Source organism: Cervus canadensis, chromosome 25 (assembly GCF_019320065.1).
Source record: "Cervus canadensis isolate Bull #8, Minnesota chromosome 25, ASM1932006v1, whole genome shotgun sequence".
Classification (NCBI taxonomy): domain Eukaryota; kingdom Metazoa; phylum Chordata; class Mammalia; order Artiodactyla; family Cervidae; genus Cervus; species Cervus canadensis.
Window position 1 is genome coordinate 3,567,397 of NC_057410.1, and position 25,438 is coordinate 3,592,834.

General features: G+C 37.4%; 1 protein-coding gene across 6 annotated transcripts in view; it reads left to right on the forward strand.

The window, feature by feature from the left end:
• The window catches only part of LOC122427324, a 438,851-nt gene that overhangs the window by 180,381 nt on the left and 233,032 nt on the right, over positions 1-25,438 (forward strand). For 5 of the 6 annotated variants that reach the window (XR_006265391.1, XM_043446718.1, XM_043446719.1 and 2 more), the window contains 3 exons: positions 8,162-8,278; positions 16,376-16,483; positions 17,908-18,020. Coding sequence is in view for 5 of the 6 variants with exons in the window: in XM_043446718.1 (XP_043302653.1) it covers positions 8,162-8,278; positions 16,376-16,483; positions 17,908-18,020 (338 nt within the window). In the remaining variant the exon portion in view is untranslated. Of the gene's footprint in view, positions 1-8,161; positions 8,279-16,375; positions 16,484-17,907; positions 18,021-20,480; positions 20,651-25,438 lie in introns of those variants that run through there. The other variant, XM_043446721.1, reaches the window with a different exon arrangement.

Here is a 25,438-nt window from a genome sequence, read left to right on the forward strand (position 1 = left end):
ATGACCTTAAAGAAGAATTAATTGCTTGCACTGATGCAGTTTTGTCAAATTTTGCAGAGCCGTAATTAACTATGTATTAAAGAAAAATCACAACTCAATTTTCTGACATTCTGTCTGATTGGGTTAAATTCTTGTCTTTTCTTTTTTCAAAATTGGTTTGAATTTCCCAGCCACTATCAATGCAAAACCTATCTCAGTTCATAAGGATAATATTTTGAAGAGATTTATATAAAGCATCCATACACATTTCAGTATTTAGGATTTTCCTCTTAAGCATTTTTTTTAGGTTAGCTGATTAAATATTAAAAATTTGCCAAGCTATATAGTAGGATTTTTTCCCAAGATTTCCAAAGCATGGTTACTGAAAACAGTGAAACTTTATATTTCATTGGCAAAGAACTCTAAGGATTTAAACCTTTAATCAAGACTTTCTAAATGCTCAAGTTTATAAATTGTTTATGAGTTTACCAGGACTCTCCACCCAAATCTGTTCTGCTTGAGTGTAAGGGCTGGTTTTCTGCTTACAGTATCCTAGAGAGTGCAGGCTTCTATGCTTCACAAAGGACTGGAGCCAAGATGAGATGAGAGAGGTCTGATCATGTACAGAAATGCTGAAACATTATTGGCGTGAATCCACTCGAAGGGACTGGACTTTTACTTGAGAAGGAGTCTGGAAATGTGTTTTCAATGACATTCTATCTCCTCTTCTGCTTGTCTCTTAAAACCCCTGCCTGTCTCCCACAGCCGGTTAACACATACACTCTTCCAGGACAGGCAGGCAAGCACAGGTTTGATTAACCGCCAGCTTTGTTCCAAGACAGTTGTATGAGAGCTGCATTAATGAAGCTGATGCCCCTCTTCTGGCCCTGCTGCAGAATTCCAAGTGTTCTTTCCAGATGACTGTGCAGCCTCAGCCCCACCAACAGGCTGGAGTCTTTATCCGCCCAACAAAAGAGATGTCTGCTTTACTCTGGAATGTTAGCATGGCATTTCTAATTAGGACAATACCAAGATTCATGCAACTGGATATATCTAGGCAGAAGACAATATTGTTAGGTAAACAGTGGTTATGAATGCATTTTTGTTGGCCACACATTCTAAGCAGTGATATGTAGCTGTATCTTATCTTTAACATCAGAATAATACATTCTTTCATTTAACCTTTCAATCCGTTATAAAAAAAAATTCATTTGCTGAGCACCATTCACTGTGTTTGTCTCTGTGGTAGGTGTAGGAGATATGGAAACAAATAAGACATGTTTCATTTCTATAGGCCATAGACCCATAAATGATTATTGATGAGAGAGATGAGGGAGGTAAGTCTAAAGATAATAAAAGAGTCAAAAGTAAACAACATTGCTCTGGGAAAGAGAAGACTGTGGAAGCAGGAAAGGCTTCACAAAGGAGGGGAATTTGAGTGGAGCATGTGGTGTTTGTTTATTTGTTCCTGTTTCTTATTGTCCCCTAAAATGAAGGAAATTTTCCTTACTCAATTTAACGTTCATAGTTTTAGTTTTACATCAATGATGTCTTTTTAATTCCCATGACAAATGCCATGGTGTGTGTGTTATTCCTTTTTGCTTACAAGAAAGTTTAGCTTCAGAGATTGACTTACTCATGGTCACATGAGTAATTGGAGAAACTGAGTTAAAAATACTCCCATGGCACCAATTCTCCTGCTTTTTTCCACCAACACACTGCCTCTATTTGATGTATTTTGGCTTCATACTTTGTGACTTAGAGTCAGTTCATGCCTGGTTATCAATTTGATTTTGGTTGCTGAGGAATTTGCTTTTGCTTTTGATTGCAAGTATTACAGGAACAAAAAAAAATTACCCAAGGCATGACATTTGTCCTTGAGTGATTTAATTCACACAACATCTTAAGATGCAGTTACTTTGTTTCCATTTTACAGATAAGCAAACTGAAGTTTGTAAACTTGGAGTTATGAAGTAATTTACCCCAAATTGAATAGTTACCGTATAGAAGAGCTTAGATTTAGTCTTGGTTTGCTTTTGCTTTTGATTGCAAGTATTGATTCAGGAGACAAATAAAATAATTTACCCATAGGCATGACATTTGTCCTTGAGTGATTTAATTCACACAACATCTTAAGATGCAGTTACTTTGTTTCCATTTTACAGATAAGCAAACTGAAGTTTGTAAACTTGGAGTTATGAAGTAATTTACCCCAAATTGAATAGTTACCGTATAGAAGAGCTTAGATTTAGTCTTTTAGATTACTTTTAGAATATATATAATCTAAAATTTCAATATTTGATTAATTTCTTTTCCTTAGTGTCATGCTTCAATAAAATATTCATGGGCAGTTACAGAAGAAGGGTAAGCAATCCAGATATGCCATGGAGATCCTTGTTTCTCTTTATTCATGTGATGAAGATTAAGGATCTAAGACTATCTAAAAAACTAAACAGGCACTGTCTGTCCCAGTTGAAAAGCCAGATTTCATGGCAATTATAGTTCATGGATTAAGTAGAAATTGAAGAGTAAGGGGAATATCAAGAAGTCCATACACCTGTTACATACGGATGTGGCAGCCTGAGGGTGGGTGAAGTTACATCAATCAGGAGCGAAGAACGAAACTTTCTAAAAAGAAAGAATACCATCAGTGGCTTGTGCTTGATTTAATCAGATACCTTGTACTGAAGGTATATATTGTGTTGAAAAGAAATTATTTAAACAGTTCTGATATGCGGTCTATGGTTCAGACAATGATCTTATCTTCTGAATATTAAAGTCCTTTTCTGAAGATTTATTTCCCATCCCAGTGGTCAAACTAATAGTGATTAGTTTACTAACTAGGTAATTCAGGGTAGTCAGATTAGTGTAAAATGAACATGCCTCACAAGTTTGCTTGATAGTGATAAAATGTCCACGTTCTTAACCTCTTATTAGAAAATTAATTCTAAAAAATTCAGTTGTATTTCCATGTGCTGCAGGATATAGCATAAATCAAATATTATGTGGGAGTACTATTAATGCAACTTCTTTTTCTCATCTTCTGAACTGGTTGAGTGCTTCATTTTGTAGGGTTGGTTGGCTCTTGGAGAATGCTTTCAGCAAAGTGCATAGAATAAAACAGTGTACCTTGCTCCCCTAAAACAAAAATGCATGTATATATTTAAAATGAGCCTAAACAGCTGGCAAAATAGCTACTTAGAAGTGTTTTATTTTAAAATGACTAAGGTAAAATACAACATGAGAATAACTGCATTGTTAATAACTGGATTACAATTGGTTTCAGCTTAGCTCTTTTAGAATTGCAGAATCTTATTTTTACTGCCATTATATCAGAATCACTTTGGAAGTGTTATCTTAATATTGAAATATATATAGTAAGTGCCAGTCCCAAATGAAAAGAAGAGCATTTTTTAACATTACCAGAGGGAGGGGGCAGGTGAGAGAGGCTGTGACTGGGGAGGAATAGAGATTGACAATTAGATAAATGTGATAAGCAAGGGAAACCTTTAATATAGCATCCAATTAATGAATTACTGTGCTGTGCCCTTCCATAGGGACTGGAAGGACTGTGTCACATGAAATCTCTAGAATAATACATTCTCTGGCTCAGGTGGTAAAGAATCTGCCTGCAAGGCAGGAGACCCGGGTTTGATCCCTCAGTCAGGGAGGTGCCCTGAAAAAGGGAATGGCAACCTACTCCAGTATTCTTGCCTGGAGAATTCCATGGACAAAGGAGCGTGGCCAGTTACAGTCCACGGGGCCGCAAAGAGTTGGACATGACTGAGTGACGAACACACACTTCCATTTTTGAAGGAGGATTATATTGAATCTGGTTGAAGAATAATGTGGTGACTGAAGCAGGAGATCAGCAAAGACTATCATTGACCTTGATTGTCCTTCCTTATCACCTCTGATTCTAAGGTTTAGTCACTCATTTGTAGTGAGGCAGCTCATCTATGTCGGCTGCTTTGTTAAAATCCCACAAGAATCTATACTGCTTCCCAGAGCACTAAGATAACACAAAGATTGACATCAAGTGGTCACTCAAGTTGTGTACCAGAAAAATAATACATCTACCAGAAGTGAAGTCATTTTACATCTTCTGTCACTAGGCTTAATTAGATAGTTAAGTGACTTTAAGTTTTCTTGATGTATCTCAAGTTAAACTTGTGAATCCCCCTACTTGGAATGAGATTGTAAAAGATAAGCTTTACATAGAACGTAATTTATGAATCACTTCTTTCTTCAAATATTGCTGCTGTTAGGTTCAGTCTGGTTTCTCTTGCCTTATCTTAAAGGAGAATTTCAGTTATCCTGTGGTGGTTTAGTTTCTAAGTCATGTCCAACTCTTGCAACCCCCTGGACTGAAGCCCACCAGGCTCCTCTGTCCATGGGATTCTCCAGGCAAGAATACTGGAGTGGGTTCCCATTTCCTTCTCCGGGGGATCTTCCCCACCCAGGGATTGAACCCAGGTCTCCTGCATTGCAGGCAGATTCTTTGCCAACTGAGCTATGATGGAAGCCTATCAATTATGCTGATGACATCATAATTCATAAGATGATGACATTCATAATTCATAATTTCTCCACATTCCCCACAGTCAGAACATATACACCAAGGTCATTCCTGTGGCAATTAGCCATTACAGATTCAAGCCATAACAACATCACCAACAACAATAAATCAACATCATTATGCTCATAACCAAGTGCTGCCACGTGATATCAAAAGCGTTAATGACAAGTACTCAGTTAAAAAGTTCTGAGGAGAAGTAAAAAAATACTGAGATATCAATGGACTCTTGGAAACGGTCTCCAAATTGATTTTTTTCTGAGTTCAATTTTTTTTAATGTGATGGAGTTTCTGTTGTTCTTTTTTTTTTTTAAGTGTTGGCCAGAAAAATATCTTATATCTTAAAATACCAACTTAGTGATGTACAAATAAGGACAAATTCATGGAATTTAAAAGCTCAATGCATATAATGACAAATCATCAGAATTGCCTAGAATTGCACACACGTGTACATTTTGCATATATAATAGAAATGCAAATGTAATGTATACTTATTAGTATTTAAGGTATACATATATATATACGCATATATGTTGTTGAACTTCCTTTCTGGATATTCAGTTCTCATTTAGTAGGTTCCCCAGTGGCTCAGCAGTAAACAATCCGCCTACACTGCAGGAGACGCAGGAGTCTCCGGTTCTATCTCTGGGTCGGGAAGATCCTCTGGAGGAGGGCCTGGCAACCCACTCCAGTATGCTTGCTGAGAAAATCCCATGAACGGAGGAGCCTGGTGGGCTGCAGTCCGTGGGGTCGCAGAGTCAGACACAACTGAAGTGCCGGAGCTCCAGAGACTAGCAGAGCAAGGTTTCTGAGACCCATCGGATCTGGAAGTCATTCATGTTTCAACCTCCACCACTTTGCATGTGAGGCAACTGCACTGCTGTGCGGATTGGCCAGCCTACCAGCTGTCACACCGCCAACGGAGAGGAGTCAAGGATGAATCACAGGCTTCCTGAGTGCTCTCCTTTCCCAGTAACCTAGGTTTCTTCCTCAAGAGGTTTTGTGAGAAATGGCTAATCCTCTCTGTCTCCTTACTTATAGCCTTTCTTTAGTTTTTGTTTGATAAAGAATTACTTATGTTGCTAATTCACTACTTGGCCTCTAAAGGTAACTTGATATTGTGTTTGTACACAAAAATAAAGCTGTTAATGCTTGTTGCCTTTGCTTGGAAATGGTTTTCGCATGTTTTCTCATTTCCTTTTTTTAAGATTTCTCTTCTAACTGGTGGTTTTTTCACTTCCAAGTTAAATTATTTAAATCTAAGAAAAAGTGAATTGTTTATTCAATTGTTTTTTCAATTAGCAGTGTTGGCCAATGGCATGTTTATTGGGAGGGTTGTGTTCTTCCCTCTTTCTTTCTTTCTATCTTCTCTTTCCTCTTATAATTCCGAAAGGAAATGGCAGATGGTAATAGCTGAAATGTAACGTAATATACTGATTTCTTTGCCTGGTGTATGCATGACTGCCCTCTGTTGGATGAAATTAGATCTGCTCTAATATGTTAGACTGTCTTGCCCTCTAGTGGTTTGTGTAGAAGATAGTGATGAAGACACTGGAAAACACTGCATGAAGGATCAATTCTTTTCTTCCCAAATAATTGATATTTTCACAAATTTCAGCCAAAAGCCTGATTTAATAATAATTATAATTTAAGATGTAGGAACTCACCCTGAGTGTGCCTCACATTTCTTTTATGGATATATCAATGGGGTCATTAAGTTAAATGAGTGTGTTTTATAAGGAATGTGAAATTTATGGTTACTTTTGATCCCATAACTCAGTTTATCACTTCTTTAACTGAAAACGTCTAATAAGTCACTTATTGAAAATGAAATTTCCTGAACTGAAATGAATTGCATTTGCTATGACTGAGATTCTATCAACGGAAACAGAGACAAGCAACAAATCTTAAAAATATCTGCGATTTTTAACTTTTGAAAACATCCTCACTTTTGAAGAAAAAAAATATTTGTGACATAAAATCTGAAAACCAAGTTGCCTATTGTGAATTTACTACCCTTTAAACTTAGTTGGAACATAAACGTCATAATTTCTCAGTTAATTAATTCCTTCAAAGTCAATTGAGCATAACATATTTTTCCAGCTCTCAGGTGAGAGAGCTGGAAATAACATTCTCCCTCTTTTGTAGCCTATGGTAATCAAATTTGAAGATTCCGATAGGGTTGAGTTTTGTTTCAATTGAGACTAATTTTTTCTGTTTATTCCATCACTCTCATTGGGCCTCCCTTGTGGCTAACTGGTAAAGAATCCGCCTGCAATGCAGGAGACCTGTGTTCAATCCCTGGGTTGGAAAGATCCCCCGGAGAAGGGAATAGCTACCCACTCCAGTATTCTGGCTTGGGGAATGCACGGACTTTATAGGCCATGGGATCACACAGAGTCGGGTCCGACTCTTTGTGACTCCATGGACTGTAGTCCACTAGGCTCCTCTATCCATGGGATTTTCCAGGCAAGAATACTGGAGTGGTTTGCCATTTCCTTCTCAAGGGCAGCTTCCTGACACCGGGATTAAACCTTGGTCACCTGCACTGCAAGCAGATTCTTTACTGACCGAGCTACCAGGGAAGCACCCCACCCCCCAAATAGACAATCAACTGTGCTGTGCTTAGTCGCTCGGTTATATCCGACTCTTTGTGACCCCGTGGACTGTAGCCCGCCAGGCTCCTCTGTCCATGGGGATTCTCTAGGCAAGAATACTGGAGTGGGTTGCCATGCCCTCCTCCAGGGGATCCTCCCACCCCAGGGATCGGCCCCAGGTCTCCTGCACTGAGGGCGGGTTCGTTACCATCCGAGCCGTCAGGGAAGCCCTACCACTCTCACGGCTCTTATTTATCAGTTTAGTAATTCCTCTCTGAATCTCCAGGGTCGAGTATAGTACCGGAGCCATGGTGGACTTTTAATAAATCTTTGCTTATAGCACCTTTTCTAGCCCTCTTCTTTTGCCTCCTCTGGTGTCCATGAAACCCTGCAACCCTATTATCAAAACCTCCCCTGAAAGGTACATCAGGCATGCATGGTGCATGCTAAGATGCTCATTCGTGTCCGACTCTTTGCGACGCTGTGGACTCTTTGCTACACTATGGACTGTAGCCCACCAGGCTCCTCTGTCCATGGAGTTCTCTGGGCAAGAATACCGCTGTGGGTTGTCATCTCCTCCTCCAGGGGATCTTCCCAACCCAGGGATCGAACCTGCATCTCTTATGTCTCCTGCATTGGCAGGGGGGTTCTTTGCCACCAGTCTGCTTGGGAAGCCCTAAATCAGGCATCCATTGCCTTAAAATAAAGTCAGTTATTTTTTAGCCTATGAGTAAAAATATACAAAGCCTTTTCTTGAGTTTAAAATTGAGGACTTACAGGTATATACACACATAGATAGGTAGATAGAGGATAGATTCTAGAGGAGAAAGGGTGGCTATTTATAGACCAATGAAAGAGATTAGAGATTACCATGTAGGCATTTATGTTCTTTCTTTAAAAGAATATTTGGTCTTCTCACTTTATAAGACTGTATTCCTTAAAAAGCAAAGCTACCTCATCTGTTTTGTTATCTTTTTCAATCTAGCATTCCTTCTTTTATTTTCCCCAGATCATATTTGCTCATTTTAAAGACTGTGGTTTGGACACCAAACAGCTGAAACTGGAAATAATTAAACCAAGGAACTCAGCCTCCGTTGTCCGTACCAGCGGGAGTGGCATCGGCCAGGTGAGTCCTCCCAGCTGTGTAGAGCTGGTGGCGGTCCTGGTGGATTGCTGTGTGTGTTCTGACGAGCTGGTGCTCATTCATAGTGTCGTGATCGCCACAGAGCGGCAGGGAGTTTTCATTTGTTCACACCAGAAACTTGCGTGTGCTGCTCTCTCTTTCTGCTCAATTTTACTTCCTCTAATACTGAATTCTCAGACATATTAGACCTAGTACTCTTCGTATATGTTACTCGGTGACTTCTAAAAACTCCAGAATAGAGTTGATCACAACTTCATTTGTGTTTTTACTTTACAAAGGAAACAGCCTTATTCAGGTGCTTACCAATGTCTAGCATAATTCCTGAGCACTGGGGACTTTAGCTGTGAACTTTTTTTTTTTTAAATTAAAAAATAATTGTTAAACTTGCCTTGTACTTTACAATTTTTACCCTTTTGTTCTTTGGGGCAATTATATTTTAGTCAGATGTTATAGAGTCTAACTAGGACCTTCTACCTTTCTATATATCCTAGATTTTTTAAAATATTCTTTCATCTTTCAATTAATGAATTATTCCAACTTTTTTTAATTTCTAGAAGCTAATTTTTGTTCATGGATTTTTTGTTGTTGTTGTTCATGGATTTTTTTCACAACATACGAATCTTGTTTTCAGTGTATTATATCTTATTTAGTCTCTCTGAAAACAATACTTGATTTTAAACAAACTCTCATCATCATGGTATACAAATTATGTATTTCTACTGATTTTCCTCTGTCATGTTGCATATATCTTCCAATTTGTGTTGAAGACTGGTTTTAAGCTCACATTTAAGAAGGGAGTAAAATAGGAAGATCTGTGTGTATAAAAAGTTCAGCGGACTTCATATTACAGGAGTGGATGTGAGTAACCATTAAAGTAGAAAAGCCTCCAAATGCCAGAATAAGGAGAGTTTTATTCTATAGTTTTACATTTAAAATGTGCTTATGATCCAGAGATGTATGATGCCATTTTTTTAGAGAGATGAAATGTGCTTTCTGTCCACTGCTGAGTCTGGCAACAGGTATGACAAGTGGTTGTGGGAGACTTCTACTGTCTGCTCACCTCAGGGTCTCTGGGTCAACATCATTTCAGAGTCTCCTAGAGCAAGTTAAATCTCTTCTTAATCCTGTTGCCTACAGAGATCTTTCCACTCATCCCAGTCTATAGCTTCTGCCATTCCTCATCCTTTTCCCTTTTGTCATCTTCTAAAATACATGAGTGTTTTGTCTGTTGATGGCATCTTCGTCTATTTCTTCAGAGCTGTGAAGTGTATACCTCTTTATTTTCTAAGCTATCAATTTAGGAGGTTGTAGGGATGAAAAGCGGAGAAGGCAATGGCACCCCACTCCAGTATTCTTTTTTTTCTTTTTTTTAAATTTTTTTATTAGTTGGAGGCTAATTACTTCACAACATTTCAGTGGGTTTTGTCATACATTGATATGAATCAGCCATAGATTTACACTTATTCCCCATCCCGATCCCCCCTCCCCACCTCCCTCTCCACCCGATTCCTCTGGGTCTTCCCAGTGTACCAGGCCCGAGCACTTGTCTCATGCATCCCACCTGGGCTGGTGATCTGTTTCACCATAGATAGTATACATGCTGTTCTTTTGAAACATCCCACCCTCACCTTCTCCCACAGAGTTCAAAAGTCTGTTCTGTATTTCTGTGTCTCTTTTTCTGTTTTGCATATAGGGTTATCGTTACCATCTTTCTAAATTCCATATATATGTATTAGTATGCTGTAATGTTCTTTATCTTTCTGGCTTACTTCACTCTGTATAAAGGGCTCCAGTTTCATCCATCTCATTAGGACTGGTTCAAATGAATTCTTTTTAACAGCTGAGTAATATTCCATGGTGTATATGTACCACAGCTTCCTTATCCATTCATCTGCTGATGGGCATCTAGGTTGCTTCCATGTCCTGGCTATTATAAACAGTGCTGCGATGAACATTGGGGTGCACGTGTCTCTTTCAGATCTGGTTTCCTCAGTGTGTATGCCCAGAAGTGGGATTGCTGGGTCATATGGCAATTCTATTTCCAGTTTTTTAAGGAATCTCCACACTGTTTTCCATAGTGGCTGTACTAGTTTGCATTCCCACCAACAGTGTAAGAGGGTTCCCTTTTCTCCACACCCTCTCCAGCATTTATTGCTTGTAGACTTTTGGATAGCAGCCATCCTGACTGGTGTGTGATGGTACCTCATTGTGGTTTTGATTTGCATTTCTCTAATAATGAGTGATGTTGAGCACCTTTTCATGTGTTTGTTAGCCATCTGTATGTCTTCTTTGGAGAAATGTCTGTTTAGTTCTCTGGCCCATTTTTTGATTGGGTCATTTATTTTTCTGGAATTGCCACTCCAGTATTCTTGCCTGGAAAATCCCATGGACGGAGGAGCCTGGTAGGCTGCAGTCCATGGGGTCGCTAAGAGTCGGACACGACTGAGCGACTTCACTCTCACTTTTCACACTCATGCATTGGAAAAGGAAATGGCAACCCACTCCAGTGTTCTTGCCTGGAGAATCCCAGGGACGGGGAAGCCTGGTGGGCTGCCGTCTATGGGGTCGCACAGGGTCGGACACGACTGAAGCGACTCAGCAGCAGCAGCAGCAGCAGGGATGAAAAGAGATATACGCTTATGGTCAGACGACCATTTTGAAACAGAAATCCTAAGAAGGACCAAGAGAGACAATACCAAACACTTGTACTGCCCTAGTGATGAGAAAATGAAGAGTGGCAGAAAGCAGTGCAGCTGGACATATGTTAAGTCCTTTTATGTTCTTGTGCATCATGCTCAGTCGTGTCTGACTGTTTGCAACCCCATGGACTGTAGCCCACCAGGCTCGTCTGCCCATGGGAATTTCCAGGCAAGAATATTGAATTGGGTAGCCATTGTCTTTTCCAGGGGATCTTCCCGACCCAGGGATCAAAATTGCATCTCCCGTGTCTCCTGCACTGCAGGCTAATTCTTTGCCAGCTGAGTCATGTCATGTTCTTAAAGCCTATCTATTGGATTAAATACACTAACCTTATTTAAATCTCATAATAAAATGTTAGAATTAAACTACTGCCTGGGATCATCTTGCCAAACTTCAGTTTGGAGGTTGGAATTCCTTCTATGCTATTTCAGTCAATGTGATTCCCAAATACACTTAGCCATCCTTACTGAGTACCTAATGAAGCAATGCACATTGTTGGAAGCTTCTACTTTGTTAGGAACTTCTTCTAATAAAGAAATGAATTCAGCTTCTCTTCTCGTTTCACCCACTAATTCTAATCTATCCATTAAAAACATGTGCTTTGGGGAACTCTGTGAACACTTGATATTGTATATAAAAATAATTTTTAAATGTGCCTAAGAACACTTTTCTGGGAAGAAGGTCCATCGGTTTCATTATGTTCTCAACTTAACCTACAAACAAACAAAAGACCAAAAGTCACGGGTCTCAAAACGGTCCAGACATAGTTGGCTTCCTTTAGTTTCTGGCAGCTCTTCAAATATCCAAGAATAACTGTAATCCATTTTTATTTTTGGTATTTATACAATGAAAGCTTCAAAGTCATTTAAATAGCATGATACTGCAGCTAAATAGGATTCAGATTTTAAGGAGCTCAATTTAAGGTTATTATAAACCTGTTCATGTCCATGAGAAGTCAGCTAGTAAAACAAGGCAATAAATGTGGTATACTCTAAATGGTGGGAACTAGAGGTTTGTTGTCTTTAAGAAGTAGGATGGAAAAAATAATTCAGGGAATTCTCTCTGTGCTCCTGTATTTAATCACTGCACCTGTAAGCTTTTCAATAACAAAGGATAAGATCATATCAATGGGATTTTTGCTTTCACTGACAAATAAATATATCAGCATTATTTGTTAAAATGGTTGTAAAATCATTAGCAATTTTTAAAAAGCATATGATTTTGCTTTGTTATTAGCATGGCTTTATGAGATGTATCACAATTATCAGAACTTCATGAGAACTTGAAATTTCACTAAGAAATTTCATTTTTATAGCATATAATTTTTCTTTGTTAAATTATTAAAATGAAAAATGATACTTTTAGGCATCAATTTTATTTTATTTTTTATTTTTTTAGGCATAAATTTTAAAAAAGTTAGATAAAGCTAAAATTACATGAACTATCAATACCCAGTATATCAATGCTAAGATTTTGGTATATATATTTTCAGAATAAAATCCCATCTTTCTTGACATCTTTATTTATCAATATATTGTGAATGTCCTTTCACAAGAGTGAATATAGATCTGCCTTTTAATTTTAATTATAACATATTATTCCATTGCTTATATGTATTACAGTTTACTTATAACTGTTTAAATAAACATTTTGTTTCCATTTTTTGCTTTTATAAGCAGCAGTATAATATAAATGTTATGTATATAGTTTGGGTATTATACATGTTACCAAATTTCCTGAGACCAATTTATTCTTCTACCCACAGGAAATTAGAATCTTCCCTTCTTTTGCATACTCAGGCTAAATCTGTTAGGTAAACTGTGTATATTTCTTTGTTTTATGATGGTTTCTTTGGGGGGAGCACTTCAGTGCAAAAGACCACTGTTTCTATCTAGTGGTAATAACAGGGTCAATGTGAGTTCTCCTGGTTTTTGAGGCTTGTGATTCTATGAATAATAAGGGTTATTGTAAGAAGTCTGCAAAGAGCCTATGGTTTTGGAATAGCCTTTGCTTGATAATTCAAAAAGATGAATTCAATCCATCTCTATAAAGAGAAAATATATCCTCATACTCTTATAAGGATGGAAGATGCTGTATAAACATCAATACCTATTATAGTAAATTCCCAATTTGGGAGCCATGAGGATGAAAAAAAAAAAAGGAAAAGACTGCAGAGAAAGAAAGGATGGATGGCTGAATTCATAGATAATCCAAAAGCTTCATTTTGGCCGATAGCTTATATGAATATCTCACACCTGATATTTCCCTCCAAACTACTAACAATGAATTATTTAAAATAAAAGTAAAAAATGAAAATAAAGTTGAAATTAAAATTAAGTGGTGTAAAATAGATCTTTTTTATAACATTAGCTTGAAATAGTTACTCAAAAGCAGAAAGTATTTAAAAGAGGATAGAAAGAACAAGGAGACCTCAGTTTAGATAAATTGACAATGAATCATTTCCTGAAAATTACATTATCATACTATTCAATTATTCAATAATTATTTGGAAATTATTCTATTTTACTCATATTGTATCACATATAAAAACCCAGAAAATGGAGCTAATGGTGTTTAAAGTTGTTTAAGAAAAGAAGAATATTTTTCTTTATTGTATTTTTAAACACAATAACCAACACTTAGTATATTAGAAACTGAAAGGAAGTTATGATTATATATATATTATTTCTTAAGACGCAACAGAACTAATATGTGGTTTATGGGCTTTTAAAACTGAAGTTCAACAAAAAAGGCAGTTATGTACCTGAAGTATGATGGAATTAACCTAGTTTGGATTAATATTTTCAGAATAATGTTAAATCCATTTTCTTCTGTTTCTTTTTTTTATGGTGTGTATTTCACAAGGTTATGATGTTAAGTGAGATACCATATTCATTTATTTATTGTATTTTTTAATTTTTTATTTGAATGGCATGCACGATCTTAGTTCCCCAACTAGAGATCAAGACCACGCCCCTTGCAGTGGCGGCAGGGAGCCCTGACCACTGGACCACTAAGGGTTGCCACATTCAGTTGAAAGAACACCCACAATATCTGCCAAGTGCAATAAAGGGAAGCCTAATAAAATGAGGTCTGCCTCTCATGGGCTTAAGTTTTCTAAGTTCCCTCCATCCCACTAAAGCATCACTTTCTCATTGACAAAAGATTGCTGACAAATGTTATCACCTTCTCCTGTTACATATGATCTCATTTTCCTTGTCCTTCTGGATTTATACTCTTTTAAAAATACATTTACTTTTATATTAGTTGGATTATATAAAGAATAAAGATAAATTATTTAAGCCTCATCTCTTAACCAACACTCTTAAATTTATTTTCCTCAATATGAAAACATTTTCTTATCAGATCATTTATGCAGAAGTGGGTAAAAAATATATATTTCCAGCCAATATTTTCTATAAAACTGGGCAAAAGATATTGAACTAATATTTCTTAGCATCATCTTTATTCTTATGCTGGAAGTGGGAATTCTCCACAAGCAAAAGCAATCAGTTAGAATAAACAATAGGAACAATTCACAGGTTTGACTGGCATAGTTTCAGATCTTTTCTATTACTTAAATTATTGTTCAGCCGATCTCCAAGTATTTAATCAAAGTAAAATATAAGTAATGAAATCTCCCAATTACCCCTTTAATTGTGCTCTAAGTAATGAATACAGTTACTGCAAAATATATAGCTATTGTTATGATACTGATAAGGAGGTTGGTGAAGATGTCATCATGTCTGGAAAAGTGACCAGACAGGTTGCTGGGGGCTGCATGTAAACTAGCTGTGAGGGTTGATTATGGAGGAAAGTCCCAGAAAAAGTGTCTGTGATAGTATTGAGACTTGCCTTAGCTACCAAAAAGTAACATTTTGTGTTACAGTTTTCTATAAACACACCTTTGTACTTGAAATAGCTCTAGGTTGAGTTTTAAAATCTAACCCATGTGGCAGTATCATAATAGTTGGGATTGCTTCTGCTGTCTTTTGCCTCAGTTTGGGTCACACTGGCTTAAAAAAAGATTGAAGTCTATTTCTACCTATTATAATTAAAACCCTAAAATGCAAACCACACTGTAAATTAGATTTTCAATGTGCTGCACTTTATAATAACAATATTTGTGAAAGATTGTGAATATTAGAAAATGAAGCCATACTTTCACAATTGGTTTATTTTCTGTCTGAGCTACTCAATTACCATGTGGCAAGACGGACAGGAAAGAGTCTCTGCTGCAATGGGAGAGACCCAAGTTCTATCCCTGGGTCGGGAAGACCCCCTGGAGAAGGAAATGGCAACCCACCTCAGTATCTTGCCTGGAAAATCTCATGGACGGAGGAGCTTGGCAGACTACAGTCCATGGGGTTGCAAAGAGTTGGACACAACTGAGTGACTTCACTTAAACTTACGGAAAGGCAATTTTAAGGTTAAAGCAGACGGATTAATTCTATTTCTCTGTGAAAACTTAGAAATGCAATATCAGAAAGGTAGTTGGTTCTCAAACTCGTAATAATACTGATTTTCTATGGCCATTTAGAAAGCAGCTTTAAAAATTCAGTTTTGTATTAACAAAAGTTTTATCTGAACTTCTAACTTACTGCATAATTTGGGAACTTGGTCTGGAATCATGGAATGTCCTCCAGAGTATGGCTATTTATATATGCAATAGACTAGATTCCTGTTTACTTTGTCTACTTTCTTCTTCTGGCAACCACTTGGGGCCGGTATATGAACAGAGAGAACATGAGGCATCATAAATTGAATAGGAAGCATACATATACTTGGTGGATTTTTAAAAATGTTGTAGGGTTGGGCTATAAAAAAATTTAAAAACATAAGGTCTTGTTATACTGGAAAATTTGAGAATTAATAAAACAAACACTAGGAATGTCATCACTGATGTATGCAAATAAATTCTATATGTAATGAGAATAATGTTAGAAGGTCTATGTGGCATGAACTTAAAGAAAAATGAATTTGATTTAATTAATTTATTGTTTTGCTCAACCATTAAGTAAACGTTGCGTGAATTCCTACCATGTGTTAGTCTTGTGCTAGGCCTTGCAGAAAGAATAAAGATGAATAAAACATGTCTCTTGCCTGGGGGCACTCACAGTCATGGTCTAGTGAATGATAATAAAAAACTAACTACACGAAGACAAGGATTTGTGTGATCGATGTGTTGGGAATTAAAGTCTGGTAGGCGGTCTATCCCCAATGGTTGATTTATTGATTTTTACCTTATCTTATTCCAGAAAGAATGTTTTAGGAATGAGATAGACACAATGAAACAAATATGAAAACTGGGGTGTTAAGGAAAAAAGAAAACGTAACCCTTACAAAGGTAGAAATAAATATACATCTCTTCTTCCAAAGGATAAACTAAAACCCAGCCAGGCTGAGGTAGGCATAAACAAAGAAAATATTGAGAAAGGAGAAGAGTGGAATGTTGGCTTCTTTCAGATTGGAAGAATAGAACAAAATGTAAGTATTTCAAGTATTATTAACGTTACTTGCTAACACTTTGAAAAATTGAATATCATCTCTCAGTATGAGATAAATGTGCTTTAAACACTTCAAGAGGCAATATGTGGCAGTTAATCTTTGTTGCTTTTTATTTCTTTATATTATATATTTACCATTGTTGTTCTTATTATCAAATCCCTATGACATTAAAAATTAAAAAAAAGATGAAAAGCTTATATCACATTTTCTTATGACTTCAATAGAGATTTGATGAAAAAATTTATACTTTGGTGTCATCTTGATTCTTGAACTTACTCCCAGATCAGCTACAAATGTGTCCTGTGGCCTGAGGCATTGAAGCACCGCAGAGCCCCGCAATAATTTCCTGACAGATCAGACAACCCACTTATTCCATGTCCCGGGTGTCCCAGTGACCTAGATCATTGTCAACAACAAAGGTGCTTTAGCTTTCAGTTTAAAATATCTGCTGGGTTTGCAAACTCAGATTCACTTTGCCATTTAGCTGAAAATGCATTTTAGGGTGCTGGAGTTTGCTTTCATTCATTCATCCGCGCTTACTTAGTTCTCAGTGCAGAAGAAAGAGTGCCACCTACTGGATGTGGGATAGGAGGAGAATATGAACAAAAAATGGATTCTTATGAAAGGCAGATTCAAAGTAAATGTGAAAGGAAAAATGTCAAAGAATGTCTCATTTCCCTAATAATAATTACATAAATTTGCTTAAATGCTTTTATTGTAAATAAACACTGAATGGACATTACCCTAGAATTTCCACCTAAATATTTAGAAATAAAGATTCCTCTTGTTTTCTTATACCTTATGTTTAAAGAATTTTTTAAAAATTTAGAGCAGTTTTAAGATTCACTGCAAAATTATGGGAAAGGTACAAGAATTTCTTGTTTAACCTGCCTCTCCTAAGCACACATATGTGGGCATAACTCCCCTGTCATCAACATCACTTACACGGGGAGTGGTACATTTGTTACTACTTATGAATCTACATTTACAAATTACAATAAACTAAAGTCCACAGTTTACATTAGGGTTCGTTCTTGGTGTTATACATTTCATAGGTTAGGACAAGTGTATAATGCTATGTATCCATAATTATAATATCATATAGATTATTTTTACTGCCCTAAAGTTTCTCTGTGCTCCATCTATTCATCCCACTCTCCTTCCCTTGACGCAACTTTCTTTTTATGGTCCCCATATTTTGCCTTTTCCAAAATGTAATATAATTGAAAGCATACCGTAGGCAGCCTTTTCAGATTGGCTTCTTCCACTTAGTATTTTTTCCCTCTATGTCTTTTCATGACTCCACAGCTCCTTTCTTCTTAGCAATGTATAATGCTCCATCATCTGAATGTGCAGGTTTATTTATTCATTTACCTACTGACAGATATCTTGGTTGCTTCCAGGTTTTGGCAATCCTGAACCAAGATGCTATAGACATCTGTGTGCAGACTTTGTGTGGATACAGTTTTCAACTTCTCTGGATAAACACCAAGGAGCCTGATTGCTGGATTGTATGGTAAGAGTATGTTAGTTTTATAGAAACTGCCAAATTACCTTCAAAAGTGAAAGTATTTATACTTAGGTATAAATCTAACGAAATATTTACAAGATCTATATGAGGTAAAGTACAGACCTCTGGTAGAGAAAATTTTAAAAGAACTAAATAAATGGAGAGATTCCATGTCCATGGATAGGAAGACTCAATAGTGTTAAGGTGTCAGTTCTTCCGAAGTTGCTCTATTGACTGAATGCAGTCCCAGTCAAAATCCCAGCAAGTTATTTTGTTTATATTGACAATTTGATTTTGAAGTTTATGTGGAGAGATAAAAGACCAAGGATAGCCAACACAGCGTTGAAGAAGCAATATAAAGTTGAAGGAGTAACCCTATACTATCCATCTTCAAGACTTAGTATAAAGCTACAGTAGTCAAGTGAAATGAAATGAAAGTCATTCAGTCATGTTCTACTCTTTGTGACCCATGGACTATACAGTCCATGGGATTCTCCAGGCAAGAATACTAGAGTGGGTAGCTTTTCCCTTCTCTAGGGGATCTTCCCAACCCAGGGGTCAAACCCAGGTCTCCCACATTGCAGGCAGATTCTTTACCAGCTGAGCCACAAGGGAAGCTCAAGAATACTGGTGTGGGTAGCCTGTCCCTTCTCCAGGGGATCTTCCTGATCCAGGAACTGAATGGGGGTCTCCTGCATTGCAGGTGGATTCTTTACCAGCTGAGCTAGCAGGGAGTTCAGTTCAGTTCAGTTCAGTCGCTCAGTCGTGTCTGACTCTTTGTGACCCCATGAACCGCAGCACGCCAGGCCTCCCTGTCCATCATCAACTCCTGGAGTCCACCCAAACCCATGTCATTGTGTCGGTGATGCCATCCAACCATCTCATCCCCTGTTGTCCCCTTCTCCTCCTGCCCTCAATCCCTCCCAGCATCACGGTCTTTTCAAATGAGTCAGCTCTCCACATCCGGTGGCCAAAGTATTGGAGTTTCAGCTTCAACATCAGCCCCTCCAATGAACACCCAGGACTAATCTCCTTTAGGATGGACTGATTGGATCTCCTTGCAGTCCGAGGGACTCTCAAGAGTCTTCTCCAACACCACAGTTCAAAAGCATCAATTCTTCTGCACTCAGCTTTCTTTGTAGTCCAACTCTCACATCCATACATGACCACTGGAAAAACTATAGCCTTGACAAGACGGACCTTTGTAGGCAAAATAATGTCTCTGCTTTTTAATATGCTGTCTAAATTGGTCATAACTTTCCTTCCAAGGAGCAAGCGTCTTTTAATTTCATGGCTGCAATCACCATCTGCATTGATTTTGGAGCCCAGAAAAATAAAGTCAGCCACTGTTTCCACTGTTTCCCCATCTATTTGCCATGAAGTGATGGGACCAGATGCCATGATCTTAGTTTTCTGAATGTTGAGCTTTAAGCCAACTTTTTCACTCTCTTCTTTCACTTTCATCAAGAGGCTCTTTAGTTCTTCTTCACTTTCTGTCATAAGGGTGGTATCATCTGCATATCTGAGGTTATTGATATTTCTCCCAGCAATCTTGATTCCAGCTTGCGCTTCCTCCATCCCAGCATTTCTCATGATGTACTCTGCATATCAGGAAAGCCCTACAGTAATCAAGACACTGTGCTATTAGGAAAATAATAGACAAGTAGATGGGTGTAACAGAATAGAGAGCTACAGGAGAAAAAACTAGGTGAATATTGATATGCTCCTCTTTACCTCTGATAATTTTCCTTGCTTCAAAGCCTGCTTGTCTATAATTAATATAGCTACTCTTGCTTTATTTTGATCAACGTCAGCATGGTAGGTTTTCTCCAGCCACTTACTTTTAATTTTTATGGTTCTAGAATTGATGCTTTCAAACTGAGGTTCTGGAGAAGACTCTTGAGGGTCCCTTGGACAGCAAGTAGATTAAACTACTCAATCCTAAAGGAAACCAACCCTGAATATTCATTGGAAGGACTGATGCTGAAGCTGAAGCTCCAATACTTTGACCACTTGACTTGAAGAACCAACTCACTTGAAAAGACCCTGATGCTGGGAAAGATTGAGGGCAAGAGGAGAAGGGGGTGGTAGAAGATGAAATGGTTGGATGGCACCATATACTCAATGGACATGAGTGTGATAGTGAAGGACAGGGAACGCTGGTGTGCTACAGTTCATGGGATCGCAAAGAGTTGGACATGACTTAGCAACTGAACAACAAAATTTAAAGTGAGTTTCTTGTGACAACATACAGTTGGGTCAAGTCTCTTGATCCATCCTGGCAATCTCGGTCTTTTGACTGGCACATGTAGACCACTGACATTCAAAATGATTATTGTTACATTTGGATGAATATCTACCATATTTGTTGCTATGTTTTATTTGTTGCCCTTTTTGTCCTTATTTCATCTTCTCCTCTTTTTCTGCCTTTGTCATTTTAATTGATTCCATTTTCTCTTTTTTTAGCTCATCAGTTATATTCTGTTCTTTAATATTTTAGTGGTTATTCTAGAGTTTACAGTACACATTTACAATGAATACAAGTCTACTTTTAAATACCACAATACCACTTCACTGACAGTGTGAGTACCTTATAACAAAATATTCCTAATTCCTCCTTCTTATCCCTTGTGTCATTTGTTGCCATTTATTTCACTAATATATAAGCATACATATGCATAGATGTGTATGTAGATGTATGATATATTCATAAGCATTGATTATTGAATCCATTGTAACTATTATTATTTTGAGAAAACTGTTATCTGTTAGATGAATTAAGAATAAGAAAAATAAAAGCTTGACCTAATTTTCACTTAATCCTTCTTTGATGCTCTTGCTTTCTTTATGTAGATTGAGTTTCTGACATAATAATTTCTTCTCTCTAAAGAACTTTAAAATTTTTGCAAGGCAGGTCTACTGGCAACACATTTTCTCAACTTTTATTTGTCTGAGAAAGTATTTCTCTTTCACATTGAAGTTATTTGGAGAATAGCTTCATTGAGTAAAGAATTTTAGTTGGTAGCTTTTTTTCTCTCCACACTTTAAATATTTGACTACATTCTCTTCTTTTTTGCATGGTTTCTGAAAAGAATCTGGATGTAACTCTTACCTTTGTTGCTGTATAGGTAAAATGTTTTCACCCTCCTCTGGCTTCTTTTAAGAAATTTTCTTTATTTTCAATTTTTTTTTTTTGTAATTTGAAAATGATTATGCCTAGGTGTAGGTTTTTTTTTTTTTTTTCCCATTTATTCCGTTTGTTGTTCTTGGAAATTCCTGGATCCATAGTTTGGTATCTGACCTTAACTTGGGGGAAATTACCAGCCATTATTTTTTCAAATATTTTTTCTATTCTCTTCTTTCTCCATCTGGTATACTCGTTAAATGTAAGTCACACCTCTTTAAATTGCCCCCGCAGCCATTGGATCCTAAGTTCTGTGATTTTCAGTCCTTTCTTCTCTTTGCTTTTCTGTTTTGGAGGTTTCTACTGAAGGGCCTTCAAGTTGAGTCTTTCCCCAGCTGTATCTTGTTTACTAGTAAACCCAACCCTTGTAGCTCAACGGGTAAAGAATCCGCCTGCAATGTGGGAGACCTGGGTTCGATCCCTGGGTTGGGAGGATCCCCTGGAGAAGGGAATGGTTACTCACTCCAGTATTCTGGCCTGGAGAATTTCATGGCCTGTATAGTCCATGAGGTCGCAAAGAGTTGGACACGACTGAATAACTTTCATTCCAATTCACTTGAGTAAACCCAACAAAGGCATTCTTCATTTTGTTTTCAATCTCTAGCATTTCTTTTTGGTCTTTCTTAGGATTTCCTTTTCTCAGCTTATGTTGTCCATCTGTTCTTGCATGTTGTCTATTTTACCTACTAGAGTCCTTTGCATTTTAATCATAATTGTTTTAAATTCCTGGCCTGATAATTCCAACATCCTTACCTTGTCTGATTTTGATGCTTGCTCAATATATTCAAATTGTGAGTTTTGCTCTTTGGTATGTGTTGTAAATTTTTTAATAGTCAGACATGATGTACCAGGGAAAAGAAACTGCTGTAAATAGGCCTTTAGTAACGTGGCTGTGAGGTGGGGCCACGGGGGTCTGTCTTTCAGGGAGCCTATGCCGCTGGACTGTGAACCTCACAAGTGTTTTTAATTTTTCTAGAAGGATACCCTTCTAAGTGAAAGAGGCTGGCTAGAGTGGGCTGGAGTTGAATAATACCTCTCTCCCAGGTGTTTAGGGCTCTGATAACCCCCAGCAGGTTAGTCTCTGGTTAATTAGTTTCCCCTGAGGTCACTCCTTGTAAAGAGCAGAATGCTGTGGCTGCTTTCCTTTCCCTTCAGAAGCATGAGGGAATTTTCTCTAATATATTGTGGAAACTTGGTTGAGCTCCTGGATGTAAATCTCTCCAAACTGTGAGTGCTCACCCACGACTGGATCCCCCTGCAGCTCTTATCTCCCAGAGTTGTCCAAACTGTGCTTCAGCAATTTGTCAATTACAGACCTGGTTTTCCTACCCTGGTACTGGTTCCTGTGGTCATTTTAGCTCATGACTCTGCTCCAGTGAGTTTCTTTCTATACTCACTTGAATGTCTTTCTGATCATGTGAATTCACAATTTGCCTTGTATTCTCACCTCTCTTATGGATCCTAGAAGGATTGTTGATTTTTCAGTATATTCAGCTTTTTACTTACTCTTTGGATAGAGTGGTAGCTTATAAGATCCTTACATTGGGAACTGGGAGTCTGTTTTATACATTTAAAATTTTTCATTTACTTTTTATCTAATAATATAGAACAATTATATATCCTCTTATGTTGTCTATGTAAAGAAGATTAACTTTCTTGACAGTCTAATCCTACAATATGGAAAGCTCAGGTTATTAAAAGACTAAAAACATTTATAACTTGGATTCTAGTAATTAAAGGTAGTCAAAGTTGAGAAGAAAACTCTGGTCTAAATATGGTCAATGATTTTCATTGATATGAAGTCAGAACTTGTGGTTTAAATGGCTGTTTCTTTAGCTTGTTGTATTACATTCTCTTTTTTTTTCTTTTTTTGCATATATCAGTATTTTATTAACAACTGCAGAATATTCTGTTTAAAGTTCCACAGATTAAAGACTGACATCACAGTCACATCAGAAGTAAATAAGAATGTGATTAAGAAGACTAAATACAATGAGGGTAGTAATAGTTATGGTAACCACATGTATCGAGTACTTCTGTGTTATGCACTGTAACTTTCATATTTATTTCGTGCAAAAACTGTCATAGATATTCTATTGTTCCCATTTCAAAGATGAGACTATTTGGAAAAGTTAGACAGTTTGCCCTATATTAAGATCATAGAAAGTAGTAGATTTGATATAATAAAATACCAATGATCTTGAGAAATATAATACATGCCATATTTGAAAGCCAACCATCTCCTATTGAGAAATACAGTAATGTCTTTCCAACTGGGCTGGCCAAGTGAGATTTAGGAAAAATCAACACAGTGGGAAGGTTTGCAGATGAGAAATTTAAGTCCTCACAGAGAAAATGATAATAAGATTTAGAATTGGTCAAACTGCAAAAGTTCTTACCAAAAAAAAAAAGTCTTTGTAAATACTTGATTGTCTAACACAATCATACCCATTTTGAGCACTTACTGTGTGCTAATTTGTAAATTAGTTCATTTAATTTTCACAACTACCACAGGAGTTATTGGCAAAAGGTGGCAGTATCAGGATGCAAGCCAGAAAAATTGACCTGTTCCCCTACAGCCTATGTAATCAGCCACCATGCTATGACCAGGGACACTTTCACACCTTCAGCCTTCCTAATTTTCTTTTTTTTTAAAATTTATTTATTTGTTTTAATTGGAGGCTAATTGCTTTACAATATTGTAGTGGTTTTGCACACAATGACATGAGTCAGCCATGAGTATACATGTGTTCCCCATCCTGAACACCCTTTCACTTCCCTCCCCATCCCATCCCTCTGGGTCATCCCAGTGCAGCAGCCCTGAGCACCCTGTCTCATGCATCGGACCTGGACTGGCGATCTGTTTCACATATGATAATATACATGTTTCAATGCTATTCTTTCAAATCATCCCACCCTTTTCTTTTCTCACAAAGTCCGAAAGTCTGTTCTTTACATCTGTATCTCTTTTGCTGTCTCACATATAGCGTCATCATTGCCATCTTTCTAAATTCTATATATATGTATTAATATACTGTATTGGTGTTTTTCTTTCTGACTTACTTCACTCTGTGTAATAGGCTCCAGTTTCATCCACCTCATTAGAACTGATTCAAATGCATTCTTCTTCATAGCTGAATAATATTCCATATTGTGTATATGTACCACAGCTTTCTTATCCATTCATCTGCTGATGGACATCTAGGTTGCTTCCATGTCCTGGCTATTGTAAACAGTGCTGTGATGAACATTGGGGTATACGTGTCTTTCAATTCTGGTTTCCTGGGTGTGTATGCCCAGCAGTGGAATTGCTGTGTCATATGGGAGTTCTATTTCCAATTTTTTAAGGAATTTTCACACTGTTCTCCATAGTGGCTATACTTGTTTGCATTCCCACCAACAGTGTAAGAGGGTTCCCTTTTCTCCACACCCTCTCCAGCATTTATTGCTTGTAGACTTTTGGATAGCAGCCATCCTGACTGGCGTGAGATGGTGCCTCACTGTGGTTTTAATTTGCATTTCTCTGATAATGAGTGATGTTGAGCATCTTCTCCAGTGTTTGTTAGCCATCTGTTTGTCTTCTTTGGAGAAACGTCTGTTTAGTTCTTTGGCCCATTTTTTGATTGGATCATTTATTTTTCTGGAATTCAGCTGCATGAGCTGCTTGTGTATTTTTGAGATTAATGCTTAGTTAGTTGCTTCATTTTCTATTATTTTCTCCGATTCTGCAGGATGTCTTTTCACCTTGCTTATAGTTTCCTTAGTTGTGCAAAAGCTCTTAAGTTTAATTAGGTCCCATTTGTTTATTTTTGCTTTTATTTCCATTACTCTGGGAGGTGGGTCCTGCTGTGATTTATGTCAGAGAGTGTTTTGCCTATGTTTTCCACTAGGAGTTTTATAGTTTCTTGGTCTTACATTTAGACATTTTATTTTTGTGTATGGTGTTATAAGGGAAGCGAGAAGGAAAGATATTTCCATTTGAATGCAGAGTTCCAAAGAATAGCAAGGAGAGACAAGAAAGCCTTCCTTAGCGATCAATGCAAAGAAATAGAGGAAAACAACAGAATGGGAAAGACTAGAGATCTCTTCAAGAAAATTAGAGATACCAAGGGAACATTTCATGCAAAGATGGGCTCAATTAAAGGACAGAAATGGTAATGGTCCTAACTAACGGAGCAGAAGATATTAGGAAGGAGGTGGCAGAATACACAGAAGAAGTGTACAAAAAAAATTCTTCACA